Source organism: Molothrus aeneus, chromosome 5 (genome assembly GCF_037042795.1).
Source record: "Molothrus aeneus isolate 106 chromosome 5, BPBGC_Maene_1.0, whole genome shotgun sequence".
NCBI classification, from domain to species: Eukaryota; Metazoa; Chordata; class Aves; order Passeriformes; family Icteridae; genus Molothrus; species Molothrus aeneus.
Window position 1 is genome coordinate 40,936,898 of NC_089650.1, and position 13,516 is coordinate 40,950,413.

The following is a 13,516-nucleotide window of genomic DNA, read 5'->3' on the forward strand; positions in this document are numbered from 1 at the left end:
ATGACGACCCACCCACCCCACTCCCAAAAAAGCCTTTCTTTAACACCCAATGAACAAAATGTATTTTTCTTATTGAATTTCCCAGCCTGAAAGTTATAGATCAGGAAACCAATCTGAAGAAAATAGAAACTGATTAGACATTTTCATTGGGACCAAAAAAACCTCAACAGAAAGAATGGGTTTCTACCTTTCACTGCTTTTTACTTCTGTGTACAATCCATGCTGTTTGTTTTGAATTTGAAGCATCAGTAAAGAGCAGCACATTTGGGCACACCTGGAAAGGTGGGCTGCCAGATAAAAGAATGAAGGCCAGGCTCCCTTTTCAGATGACACCAGTCAGCTGCAAACAGGTAAGAGGCAGTTTATCATGTATTTTTCTAATCCAGCTGGCTTAGGGACCTGGGTCACTTTTCAAAGGCTGTGTCTTCCAGAAAAACTCCCTGATGGACACTTGATATTCTCTTCCTTCTCTTGAGACCACACTTTGCCCTCTTCAGACCTCTTAAATCCTACTAAAACCTGATTCAACTAAAACCTGATATACTCAGTGTCTTAAATACTCCTTCACAACTTTGTCCTCTGTAAAAAGATGCACTCAGCTTCTTTCTTAACCTTTAATGGACAAGAAGACTTACATACAGGAAATTTTTAACCGGTCATTTTTGTTTCAAAAAAACATCAGGAAACTGCAGACCTTCACAAAATAAGGATCTATTTAAACTACTTTGCAATGAATCATCTTAAACAGTGTGCTCCCAGTCCCCCTGCAATCCTGAAGTCTGACATAACAAACTTCCTTCCTTGGCTTTCTTTTTCCAGGAAAGGTGAGAAGGGGTGAAATTGGAACACAGGTTAAGCATCACAGAGGTCCTAAAAACATTTCAAATTTCTTCTCCAGCCTACTGTAATATTAATGTATAAATCCTGAGAATAACTGTGCGGTGAACAAATTTTTTTAATAGCCATTTTCTTACTGTTCTCATTTTAAATGAAAAACAACTGGAACTAGTAATACCAGATGAGAACATTCAATTCTTTGCAATGCTCAGAACTACCAAATTCAAGACATATCTCTGACACTGTGTGCATTCTGCTCATTTAATGCTTATGTTGCATTTATGGAGCTGCAAGATAAGGCAAAACAAAACTATGAGAACCCTGGATCTTATCCACTGTGTGGAAATACCCTGGGGTAAGCCCTGTCTTCTGGACACAGGATGCTTTCAGCAACAAATTAAAAACAAGGTTTTCCTCAACCCTACCAATATAAGAACTGACCATTTACTCTACAGGAGTAGAGGAGGTAGACAGTTCTTACTTGAAAAAGTCCAAAACTGAAATATCTAAAAAGATCAGCGTTTCTGAGCCACAAGAACTGATCGTAGATGGATGGCTTGGGATGGTGTTATGCTCCAGCTTGTAGAATTTTGGTGTCCCTGTACTGGCAGGGAGATTTTTTCTTCATTTTTCCTATCTTAATTCTCTTCATGTTATTGTATGCATATATGGAAATCGTTTCAGTGTGGAATACTTCTAGTAGGTAAATGTGAGAAAACCATTCTGAAAAAGACTAGAAAATATCTTTGTGACCCCCAAGTGCTACATGATGCTACATATGACCAGAGGTTAAGAGTATTTTCAGCTGGAAAATTTCAGGCTTTTGTGATATGTTTCAGAAGTCTCTAACCTGGCTTTTCTTTTTTGTTGTTTTTGTTTAGTCCCAAGCCAGTCTTGCAAGCCCCAGTACTAAGCCCAGGAATCACAGCACACACAGGTCACTCATAGCTGGTGTCACAGTCACAACTGCAGGTTTCTGCCTCTGCTGTCACACTGCTCCAGGGTTCACCTGTCACCCAGGGAGTGCACACAGGACCAGCCTTCACTCCTCTAGGACAAAGACAAAAGCTCTCTGCAAGGTCCCTCACTGTACTTCATACAGAGCAAGGCATCACCTCCTGCTACAGCAGAGTACTAAAGGAATATTCTCTTTCTTAGCCTCACAAGCATTTCAAGGCTAGGAAAAGGTTCTTTTGAGTCTATTCTCATTTATTCTTCTCTGTGGGACTAAATGTGGCACTGCACATGTCAAATGCTGCTGTTACCTAGCACCAGTTTATGCTCTCAGTTACCATTATGAGTTAGATAGACTTGAGGTATTACAATGGGCTACCTGAAAGAAGCAGAACCTATTGTCCATCTTGACTCCACTTTTCAGAGCATGTGTCACTGAAAGTCATATTATCACAATTCATTTTACAGGTTGATTCCATTTAGATAGGTTCTAACCTGTCATTTTCAATGTTTCATTATAATTTTTACAACCAGCAGTGCTCTCCATTGCAGTCATGCTGATTCTGCTACAGCAAAATTGTCTCTAAAAATAAATTCCTATCCTATGTTTTCCTAGGTGAACGTTGGTAATTGGCAAAACATTTCTAACTTATACTTAGAAATTTTCTGTAAGAAATCATCACATGAAGAATTTTGGATTGGAAAACATTTGTATCCTAAGTTACATTAACTTTTTTGCATGCCTATATGAGTACAGTTCAGCATGCAAATTCAGAATTCTTGCACTCAGCTATTTTTAAGTTCTTTCATTCCTTAAAGAGTGAATTGCATTAAAAGTTTTACATACTTTAAAAAAGGAGAAAAATTCTTTAAATAACTACAGCTAGTAATGAATTTAAGCAAAGAAATGCCTGTAGAATTAAAAGAGTATATTTTCATTTTTTTTTTCAGAAACAGCAATATATCACAATTCCTCTCACTCTACATATAGATATATATATATATCTGTGTATTCAGGTACCAATTCACAAACACTTACATACTAAAATGTACTATCCTTTCCTTCTTTCATACAATATTACTGCAGAATTGACAAGAATGGATGTAACTGCATTTTGTCTAATAATCCTGAAACTTTCACCCTAATTTAAGGTCTAACAGTAAATTTAATTGAAAAATGATAACACAGAGAAAGCTTTTGGCACATAACTACTTATGGTGGTACCAGATGGCAAAAAAATTTGCTAAATTAAAGAGCTTCTTTATAAGTAATCTGTACATTATTCAAACTTATTTTTGAATTCTTGAATTTTAGACTGTTTGTTAACTTTTTTCCAGTAAGGATTCAATGTTTTATTGAAAAATCTGCTTCAGTTTGCTGTAACTGGTGCTTTGGCTACTTATTTGAATGTGAAGTTCCTTTAGGTGCTGAAACTACAGAATAAGCAGTTCTGGGAAAAAAAAAAAAAAAAGAAGGGAGTAATTCCTGCCTCAAAACTTTGTAAAGTGTTACTACACAGCAAATAAAACCATTTACTTCAAAACCTATAGAGTTTGCTTAAATGCTTAAAATGTGTAATGCTGTGAAAAACACTGAAGACATTCTAAGACACAATTTCTTGTTAACATGCAAAAGAAAGTGGAGGGCTGCAGCTACTAGCAAGCAAAAAATTCCTGGATCATCTAGTGCACATTCTGACAAAAGAACTCAAGATTTGGCACAAAGAGCCATAGAGAGAAAAAAAAACAGCAATCTGAGTAATCAACTGGAAAAAAAATAAAGTAAAAAAGCCTTTAAAGTCCTGAGTACTTTTGTAGATTTCATTTTCTTTATCAAATCTTGAAAATTTCTCCTCCCTCTGCAAATTTACTCTCTTTTTTCCTGTTGGGAGCCTAGTATGAAGGTTTTTCCATACTATGAGTATTACTAAGAAAAGACTAAGGATTCAAAAGTCCAATTCTATAGTGAAAATACTGCTACTTTCATTTTAGATTAACCAGGTCACATTTCAGACAAAATAATGCAAGTAGCAGGAATGACATACAGTATTGCTCTACCACCTTGATTTGAGCCCTTTACAATCTGGTAACTATTTCCAATCTGTCCATGTCATTTGTGGACATTAAAACACTTGGATATTTTTAATGTTTTTCTCTCACTGGAATATACCTGAGGGTTTTCTAGGAACTCAAAAACTGTTTGTAGCTTCCCTTTCACAAACAAAATTCATAAGCCTGGGTGAAAAAAATCCAGAAGACTTTGATTTAAAAACCCACCATATTTTCTGTTTTGGAAAAAAAGTAGTCCATTTTTAATTGGCATCAAACATTTATAACTTCCTATGTACAAGCACATTTCTTAGTCTGCTGATTTGCAGAGGTATGAACATATTAATGAAGAGGTGTCACCTACAAGTGATACCCTGCTTTAAAAACAACCTGCATTAACCATGCAGGTTAAGCACTAAAGGATTGTTTTATTTATATCACACTTAGAGATTCTCTTTAAGAAGACCTAGAAAACAGGCAATTGCTGAAAAGTGCAGATAAATATTTTTAAAATTGACTACTTATCTTTGTTACAGTTGTCTTTTTAAGGGTGATTGATGGTTTCACCATCAGATAAAGCAACAGGGAGACACGCATTATCACTTGCTAAATTCAGACATTTATATAAAGATGTCTGTGCAGTAATTTTTCAAGATGACAATAAAATGCATCATACAGATGCATGTACTTGTGGGAGGGACTGCAATCTTAAATGTTTTTAAAAAGCCCAAGTCATATTTTCTCAGAAAGCAAAATGGTTTTTCTATCTTCTTCCATTATCCCCTGTACTACTAAACAGTGAAAAAAACCAGATACTTCAAATTGCCCTCTCTAGCAAGAGCAGGTTAGCTTATGGCATTAGGGGCATAATCTAGCAAGAATTACCTCAAATGCTCAATTTAATTCACACAAGCAGTCACCTGCAAACACAAGGCAGTTGATGCACCCAGGAGTGTGAGAAGGGCAGAGCCCATCATCCTGCATTACCTGTGGGAGCTGAAAGCACCACAGGGGCCAAATCTGGTGAATGCCATCAGTGCTGCTGCTGCCAGGGGACACCAAACGCCTGCAAAATTTCTTCCTGCGCGTTCCAATTCTTTCCCTTCCCTGCCATGGCTTTCATGTTCAGCAGCCTCCATGCCAGCTGCAGCCTGCCCTCCATCAGCCCAAGAGGGCTGGGAAGCAGGCTGCTCCCCATCTGCTGCCACCCCCACCTTGCTGCTGGCAGGCATGCTGGGGACAGGGGGCTCTTCTCCCCAGCTCTGCTCTGATGAAAAAAGGAGAACACAGCAGCAGTACCTAGAGCAAGCAAATGGCTCACTAGGGTGGCAGCTGGGCTACAGAATTTTCTATTCCAGGTGCTTGGTATCTTCAGGGTTTTCAGCCAAAACTAAAAAGGATAAAAAGTGTCAAGAAGACTTCTCTTCTTAAAAAACTGATTTTAATGGAAGTTTTCACTATTAAATTTCTATTTTTGAAACACTGTTTATCTCAATGTCCTCCTGTAAGCTAAAAGCAAGCAGTACAGTAATGCACCAGCTCCTCAGCTAAAGGAAATTGGCAGTAGGTCTCTCAGAAGATAAACCTCAACTTTAGGTTTCCCTGGCAAAGTAAAAACCTCTTAAAAGTGCAGATTGCAGCTTTACAGATTTTCTAGCTCAAGGTGAGATGACCTAAAAACATGATATCCTAGAAAAGAAGAAACTATGCTTTACTCAGACTATTCCAAAAGGACTATTCCCTAACAGGCCTCAGGAGGTGTCTTTGGACCTTCTACACAGAGATATTACCCACAGACACGTAGCCTCAGTTCATAAGCTGCAAACACAGGGCAAGCCACTAACTTGTTCCACAGACTGGCCTTCTCTCTGGAACTCAATAATCTGGGCTACAGAAAAGTACTTTACAGTCTTCAGGGAACTCAACTCACATGTGTCATGGGTAAAGAAAACAAGAACTGAACACAGCAGCAATGCTATAGCTCCTGAAATGGCAAGACAGCTGCTGGAGCAGAGCATTTGCACATAATCCTACTGGACAATGCCACAGCAGCAAGGTTAGTGTGATTAAAGGAAAACACTCTCAATGTCTACATGTCAAGTCAATACAGAGGAGTATGAAATAAGAAAATCTGTAATAGTGCCATCAATTAACTTTTGCATAAGGTTTAATAACATTGTGCTGTGATCAATTTACCTAGTCATTTATTCCTTGCACTGGAAAGGAAATTTATTTGAAAAGAGGAAAGGGGAAGGAGTCTATAAAGCCCTAAGACATTCCCATAGGCACATCAATCTCATCATGGCAACACCACAGGACAGCTAGGACACAGCCACAGAGCTGTTGCCATCTTATTGCAAACATTCCATATCTTCTCAGTGATTTCTCACAGGCATCTCCTCACAGCACAGACAACAAACTCCATCTCTCTCCTCACCCAGCTAACCCACTCTTTTGTAGCACTCATCCTTATTGGACACAGCTGTGGCCTGTTAAGGGCAGGCCTGTTCCTACTCCTTGGTGATTAGTGCAGCTGCAACTCCTCAGGGTTGAGACTACCTTTGCACTATCTTTATTTTCTTACATTCTATCCCTCCACACAGGTCTGCTTCTCCCTCTGTCTAGGGTTTGACCAAGATCCCTCTGGTGCTGGACATGCCTTTGTCTCTCCCATGCTTTTCCCACCACAGCCTCCAGCATCCTCTGTGTTTGCTGCTCATAGCTAATAGGTCTGGCTGTGCTCAGCACTTGCAGTTCTTCCCTCTGGCTTCTCTTATCAGTGACAACCTTCTTGGAACCGGAGTCATTGATTTTGAGCAATAGGAAAAAAGCTCTTAGACGAAGGGGGTTTACAACAGTGCTACAACCATAATTCTTACCTAAACACCTACAAGTACCTTAGACTAATTCAATCAGCCACATGACAAGTACTTTACTGCCAAGCTGTGTCTTCTGCCTGTATCTTGACAAAGAACTCCTTCCAAAACTGGTATGTGTCACTTGAGATTCTGTGGTTTGGCCTTTGCCTGTAAGCTTTCTAAAAGAGTTTACAGGAAAATAATTTGAGTTTGATTTTTTTTCTCACTGTTTGGTGTTCTCCACAAAATCTTATTCAGTCATTCTATCCAAGTGATTAACATTGCTCTCACCCTGACTGACCTGCCTTATGAGAGAGACAATTATGCCACAGGAGTTTTGGCAGCCTTTGATACCAACAACCAGCAGGCAGTCCTGGGATAGTTCTATGGACAAGAGAGCTCTTTGGTGTCCTGGGATACCATCCTCCCTGGGATCTATGATGATTCTATGCCAAATGTTTTGGGATGGGCAAGACCTCTCTTGCCCTTTCTCTGCAGAGAGTGTGGTTTGGGGAATGAGTTTCTTGGTCATTAAAAGGTTTAGGTTTTCAGAATCATCATCTTGTAATTACACATAAATTAAGCATTTTCTATTCTTTGCCATTTCCTGGCTTAGAAGAAGGAAAAGTTTGATGAAGTCTACTTCACAGAAGACAGAAGCAATATGGCAACATGGAGAGGTACTTTTTGACCAGTAAGTAAGTTTTTCTGGGAGTAAGTTTAGCTATAAAGGTTGAAACACCATGAACTAGCTTGGAATTTTCAATTACTTTGATTTTCAAGTACTAATCCTGTCTCAAGACACTTTCCAATCACAGTGCCTTGGAAAATACAGTATCTATTGCTGCTGTGATCTCACTAGACACCTGTGCCTTAGGATGCCAGCTGGGAGGACAACCTGTAATAAAAAGGCTAATTTGTAAACCTCTTACAGACTGCATTCTTAGAGCAATATTTTACATCCATAATTTGTATAACCATAATACAATAGGAAATAAGAAACTTTCTGCCTCTATATACTTTTCCATAATGTAAACCTGTCACAGTTTTTGCTCTTTAGAAGCTACAAATATTCTAAGAGTGTTCCTGTTTTCCTCTCACATTTTGAGAAAGAATGATGGCCCCAAAAGATTAATGTCTGAGAACAGCACAGAAGCCTTACAGATTTGGACCCTTTCCTTCCAGCAGTTCACAAAAGCTTGAACTTACTGAAGCTCACAGTACAACACTATAATCTTTGCCAAATATTGAGCATGACTACAGTACAAATACACAGCTACACCAAATATACACAGAGGACACATCAAAATAAAGCCCACAAAACATATGGCCAAGTAGACACTGCTATGAAAGTATACTGGAGGCCTAATATAGATCCACTGTGGGCCTCAGAGCTCTGTAGAATAGTAACCATGGTTAGGAAAACAGACCAAATCTTTGTTGTCTCTAAACCTTGTTGTAAAATTATGCTAATGATGACTAATCCTTGACTCTAATGAGCAATCAAACTTAAGCACAGAATCCTGAACAACATGTAGCTTTTAAGCTTTGAATAAATACACATTTCCAGGGACACAATAATCTGTATCTTGGGGAATAAGGAAAAGAAGCAGTAACTAATTTGGATAAGGGTAAAGTATTTAATAGAAAGCTATTACTGTGGCTTTTAAATATACCAATGTTTCCTTGTTTCAGCCTGACAAACAAAATGCAAGCCCTCTGTACAGGCATTTGTCAGATGCAGATTGTAATTGGGTCCAAATCCACTAAATCACTCTAACTAAAATTAATTAAAGTTGCATTGCTATTCCTAAGGAATTTCTGCAAGTAATGTAAAATGTATTGAAATTCCACACTTTTTCTGCAAAGGAAATGAGCAGTAAGAGAAGATAAAACTACATCAAAAAATACGCGCTCTTTCCTAGTGCTTAATAAGAATAACCAAAACCTTTTGACAGCACAGGTAACAAATTCACACCAAACCTTCTCCTGACACATGCCACACTCAAAGAAGACAACCCCAACAATTTGTATCATTGCTGCAGTGATGTGACAATTTGCAGCTAAAGAGAAAATGGGTTTGTGTCTGTTATTTCAATGACACTTTGCAGTGTTGAATAATGATGCACCAGAACATCCTTTGGACAATTGAAAATCTCTTCATCTAGGACAAGACAGCTGACATTTGTGACAGAAGCAGTCATAAATTTGATTTTTGGATGTCATATGAAAAGGACACCACTGTGCTGTAATGTTAAACATCAAAGCATTATTTACTGATGCAGGCTCCCAAAGAAGAAAATGGGTTTCCTTTTGGTGGTATATTCTCTGCTTAAAGCAATATGGTTGGGAAAGCTTCAATATGAGTAGGTACAGGCTTGGAATACCTCAGTATGCCAAGGGTACAAAAGTCACACAGAAATGACAAAAATATGGGACAGTCCCTGGACATTTCCAGGCCTGAAATTCCTTTAAGGAAAGAAATAATAAATAAAGGGCTCTGAATTTGCTTGTGGCACAGAAAAACCCAGAAAACAGTTTGATAGTGAGGATCCCCTTATACTTTCAGGGGATTTAGCGTCTTAAACTGTGCCCTTTGCTGCCACCACGTGGCCTTGCCGCAAGATACTTTTTGATACAGAAAAATAAAAGTTTCATCCTTTCATTCATGTCTCAAATACAGCCTTTAATGAATAAGCCATGTTGCTCATCTGTTACACAGCTCAAAATCACTGCTTACTTTTAAGAATCTAAATGACCTAAGATAATAAATGTACACCCAAGTCCCTCACTTTTTAAAAAAGTATTCAGTAGTATTTTGATAACAGATATGGTCACCAGATATTCAGTTCTGACTACAAGACCAGTGACGTTACACTAGTGATCAGTGGATTAGTGCCCTACACTGTGAAATGCCCTACACTATGAAGTACCTAAAAGGAAACATCACAGAAAAAAAAAAAAAAAACCCAGTGACTTTAAATTTGAAAAGACACATTCCAATTAGTCACAAGATTTTTATTTCAAATCGTCATGCTTTCACCCAGCAGACAGCTGTACAATGTAATTCAAATACCAGCAACTCGTTCACATAATTATAGAACTGTTAACACTGGAAAAGACCTCCATGGCCATCAAATCCAGCTGTCTACTGAGAACCAGTGTATTTACCACTAAAACATATCCCCAAGAGCCACACCTCTTTTGAACACTTCCAGAGACTGTGATTCCACCACTTCCCCGGACAGTCTGTTCCAATGCTCTACGACCCTTTCTGTGAAGTATTTTTTTTTTCCAATATCCAACACACACCACCCTGGCACAATTTGAGGCCATTCCGTCTCATCCTGTCAGTAGATGCCTGGGAGGAGAGATGGACCCCACCTCACTACAGCTTCCTTTCAGGTCATTGTAGATGGTGACAGGGCCTCCCCTAAGTCTCCTTTATTACAGAATACACAAACCCTGAGCCACTTCTCTTATGACTCCTTTCCCAGCCTCATTGCCCTTCTCTGGCCATGCTCTGGCACCTGAATGTCTGTCTTGTAGTGAGGGGCCCAGAACTGAACACAATATTCAGCTTGTGCTCTTCCCTGAAAATTCAAGTCCCTCATGCTACATTTTGTTAAGGGATATACTCACACTATTTTAGGTTTGCTGCACTAAGACACATGTGAAATGTCTTTAAAAAGTACTTTTAAAAAATCCCCAAATTTTGGCAACTGTAAAATGTACCTTTTTTAGCTATGGTTATATGACAGAGCTTTCAGGTTTCTTGAGCCCTCAAAAGGGCTTTTGCTGTAGTCGTCCATGCTGGCATAATGCAGGATGTATGACTTTCCTACTTGTGTGCCAGAAAGGGATTTTCATTGATGAGACCAAACATCTGACACAAAGAAACTTGTCAGAATCCCTCTGGTGCCAGAACCCAGAGAAAGGTGATCCAGAGACATTGCAAGGAGAAAAGAAAAAAAAAAAGGCAGAAAAAAAGAACATTTTTCACTTAGTCTTGTAGACAGGAAGGCTTTCATAGCCCTTGTATTGAACGATGTGTAATCTGGCATGCCTGTGTTTCCTAGGAGCCCACAGGCTCAAAGGTCAGTTTCTCTGCACAAACACCATAACCTTCATGCAGGCAAACTCTGACCTTCATCCTGGAAACCAGGCTCTCTGGTGACAATCATTTTAGCAAGGCACTGTGGTAAAAGATATAGACAGAGCTGTTCTTTTGCACAGAAGTACAAACCACGAAGCAAATAGCTTTCATAAGGATTACATTTACTCAGGAAAAAAAAAATGCACTCCTTGAAACGCTTCATTAGGGCAATATGGAGCAGTTGGGTTTGATGACATTTGTTGTAGAAACCCACTTTTCAAATGTACTACGCATTGTTCTAGCCCAGCTTTGAGAGGACTGATCCAAGAGCTCTGTTTTACTGATGATTTAAGTTCTGTTGTTTGAGACTAAAACTGTTTGCTCCATATGCTTTCTTGCTGGAATGGAGAGCCAACCTGTCTGTAATGAGCCCTCAGCCCACTTTGGAAAGAGCCATGCAATTCCATGAGGACATTATGGTGAACCTTCCAAAAGAATCACAACACATCCAGATCTGGGGTATAAGCTCCAGGAAAGGAGAGGCTTCACCCCACAGAAAGCAAGAGGGTACATTGTCTGACACAGCTATTTTAGTACTAGGCTGTGCCTGTTTCCATGGATGTGGATGCTGATGGCCACCCAATCTCTTCAGAGCAGCTAATGGAAGCTTGTAGCAGAGACGGGAAGCAGGAACGAGGACGGACAAATGAAATCTGATTTCCAGACATGAGTCAGGCTTTCAAGGTTCTTAATGCTTTGTCTAACAGCTAGCTGGTTTTAGTTTATGGAACATTAGAAAGACCAAATATAAATCTTAACATGATACCAATAATAGTATAACTATGTAAATAGGGAAGCCAGAAACCTGCAATGCTCCCCACCTCCTCCTCCTAATTAGCCCACCTGTTATTGAGCATTCATATTTACCACGTCATTACTGTGATGGTTTCATAAAACAGTCGATGAGTCTGCTGCTTTACTTGCCTTCCTCAAACCAATACATTCAGTCTCCATGTCACAATCTCATGATCATCCCAGCTGGTCTGTGCTTATGCTCATTCAGTGACAGGCAGTCTGCCTCCTACTCACCTTTTACTTTATGTCACATTTTTTACAGGACTTTGAACACTGCACATTTTTGTTGACATGCTTAAGATCTGTAACACACCACACCACAGCCCATTACTCATCATCAGTCTGTTGGTATGGCTCTGATATTCTGCTAGGAACAAGGAATTTAATTACTTGCACTGTTGTTCAACTCATAATTTATTTGGATTTCTTATTCCTTGCTGGGAAGTCTTTAGATGCTATCTTGCTTTTCATAAACAACATTGCGTGGGGTTTTTTTCCGATAAACTAATTTTGTACATATTAGATATGTACAAATATAGATTTTCTCAGGAAAATTAACACATTAAAGTGTCGATGTAATAGGAGAAAGCAGGCCTTAAGACAGAAAATTAATATAAAGAGGTCCATTTAAAATAATTCATATATAATAGATGGCTGTTCGTGTCTCAGCCAAACACAATTTTGCTCTGTCAGAGCACCTTATGGGGAAAAAAATTAAGAATATTCTAAACAAATTGGATCAGCAAATATTATTGTACATAACCAAAACAGAACTATACTACCCATTTAATATCCATGAGCTTCCTCAAATTTAGATATTTCAACTACTTTTAACTCTAAACTTCCTCCCCAGGCACAATTGTAATGGTTAATCTTGTAAACCACTCAGCCCTAATTCAAATCAAATTTGTTTAGCTACAATTTAATTTATTTTTTTAAAGGCATAATATTCATTATTACTATGATTTAACAGTTGCTAACATTAGTGTAGGATTCAATTTTTTATAACTAATACTTTAATCCTCTGGGCTAATTAACCAATTAAATTACTATTCCACCTGAATTCAGAAAGCAGAGGAATAAAAAAGTTTACAGTAAAGTATATTCTAGAGCAAAAGAGACAAAAATAAACTCTGGAACCTACCTCATATTCCCTGCCATAATGAGGAACAGGTTATAAATGTGAGAAAATATGAAGAGGAAGAGGATGGTACTGAAGAACATCGTCATCCAAGACCCATGGTCCTCTCGAAACATTTTCAGACGGAGCAATTGACCTGTGGTACAAAAATTATGAGAAGGTGTATTTTAGTCAGTCAGTAAATACATGTCTACATCACAGTAAAACCAAAATAAACTACTAAACTGTATTTCTTCCTATAGCACATTATTCCACAGTGTGTGAGGAGGATGTACTTAGCATCATGCAGATGAAGTACCCTTCTGTAGTTCAACATGAACAGATATTGCTACAAAATCACAAATTACTTGCAATCCAAAGGGGGGAAAAATGCAACAATAACTTGTTAATATCAGTATTTTTAAGAGATTATGAGAAAGACCACAGGCCACAACAATGCATTTCAAGTGCTTAAAAAAGTTACTGATTCATACATGATTTTATTTTTTGTGTCCAAGACAGCTTTTCATGTCTAAGACAGTGAATTATTTGAGGTATGTCCACTGACAAATATTATTTACTTCCCTAATTTAATTTGGTAATCAAATTATGAGTCTGTGTAGAATCTTGTACTGAATGTTTTCCTTAGACTTAATCACTTTAATCATATGATATTGTATTATACTTTATTCTGCAAAGAATACCTTTTTTCAAAGAATACTGATGTGTCTTGCCACTGGAAAAGAA

The 13,516-nt window shown here is 38.3% G+C and overlaps 1 protein-coding gene across 3 annotated transcripts in view; it reads right to left on the minus strand.

Moving 5' to 3' along the window:
* Positions 1-13,516, minus strand: part of TMEM117 (transmembrane protein 117) — a 180,624-nt gene that overhangs the window by 141,147 nt on the left and 25,961 nt on the right. For all 3 annotated transcript variants that reach the window (XM_066549909.1, XM_066549908.1, XM_066549906.1), the window contains exon 3: positions 12,794-12,926. In XM_066549909.1, coding sequence (XP_066406006.1) covers positions 12,794-12,926 — 133 coding nt within the window. The remainder of the gene's footprint in view (positions 1-12,793; positions 12,927-13,516) is intronic.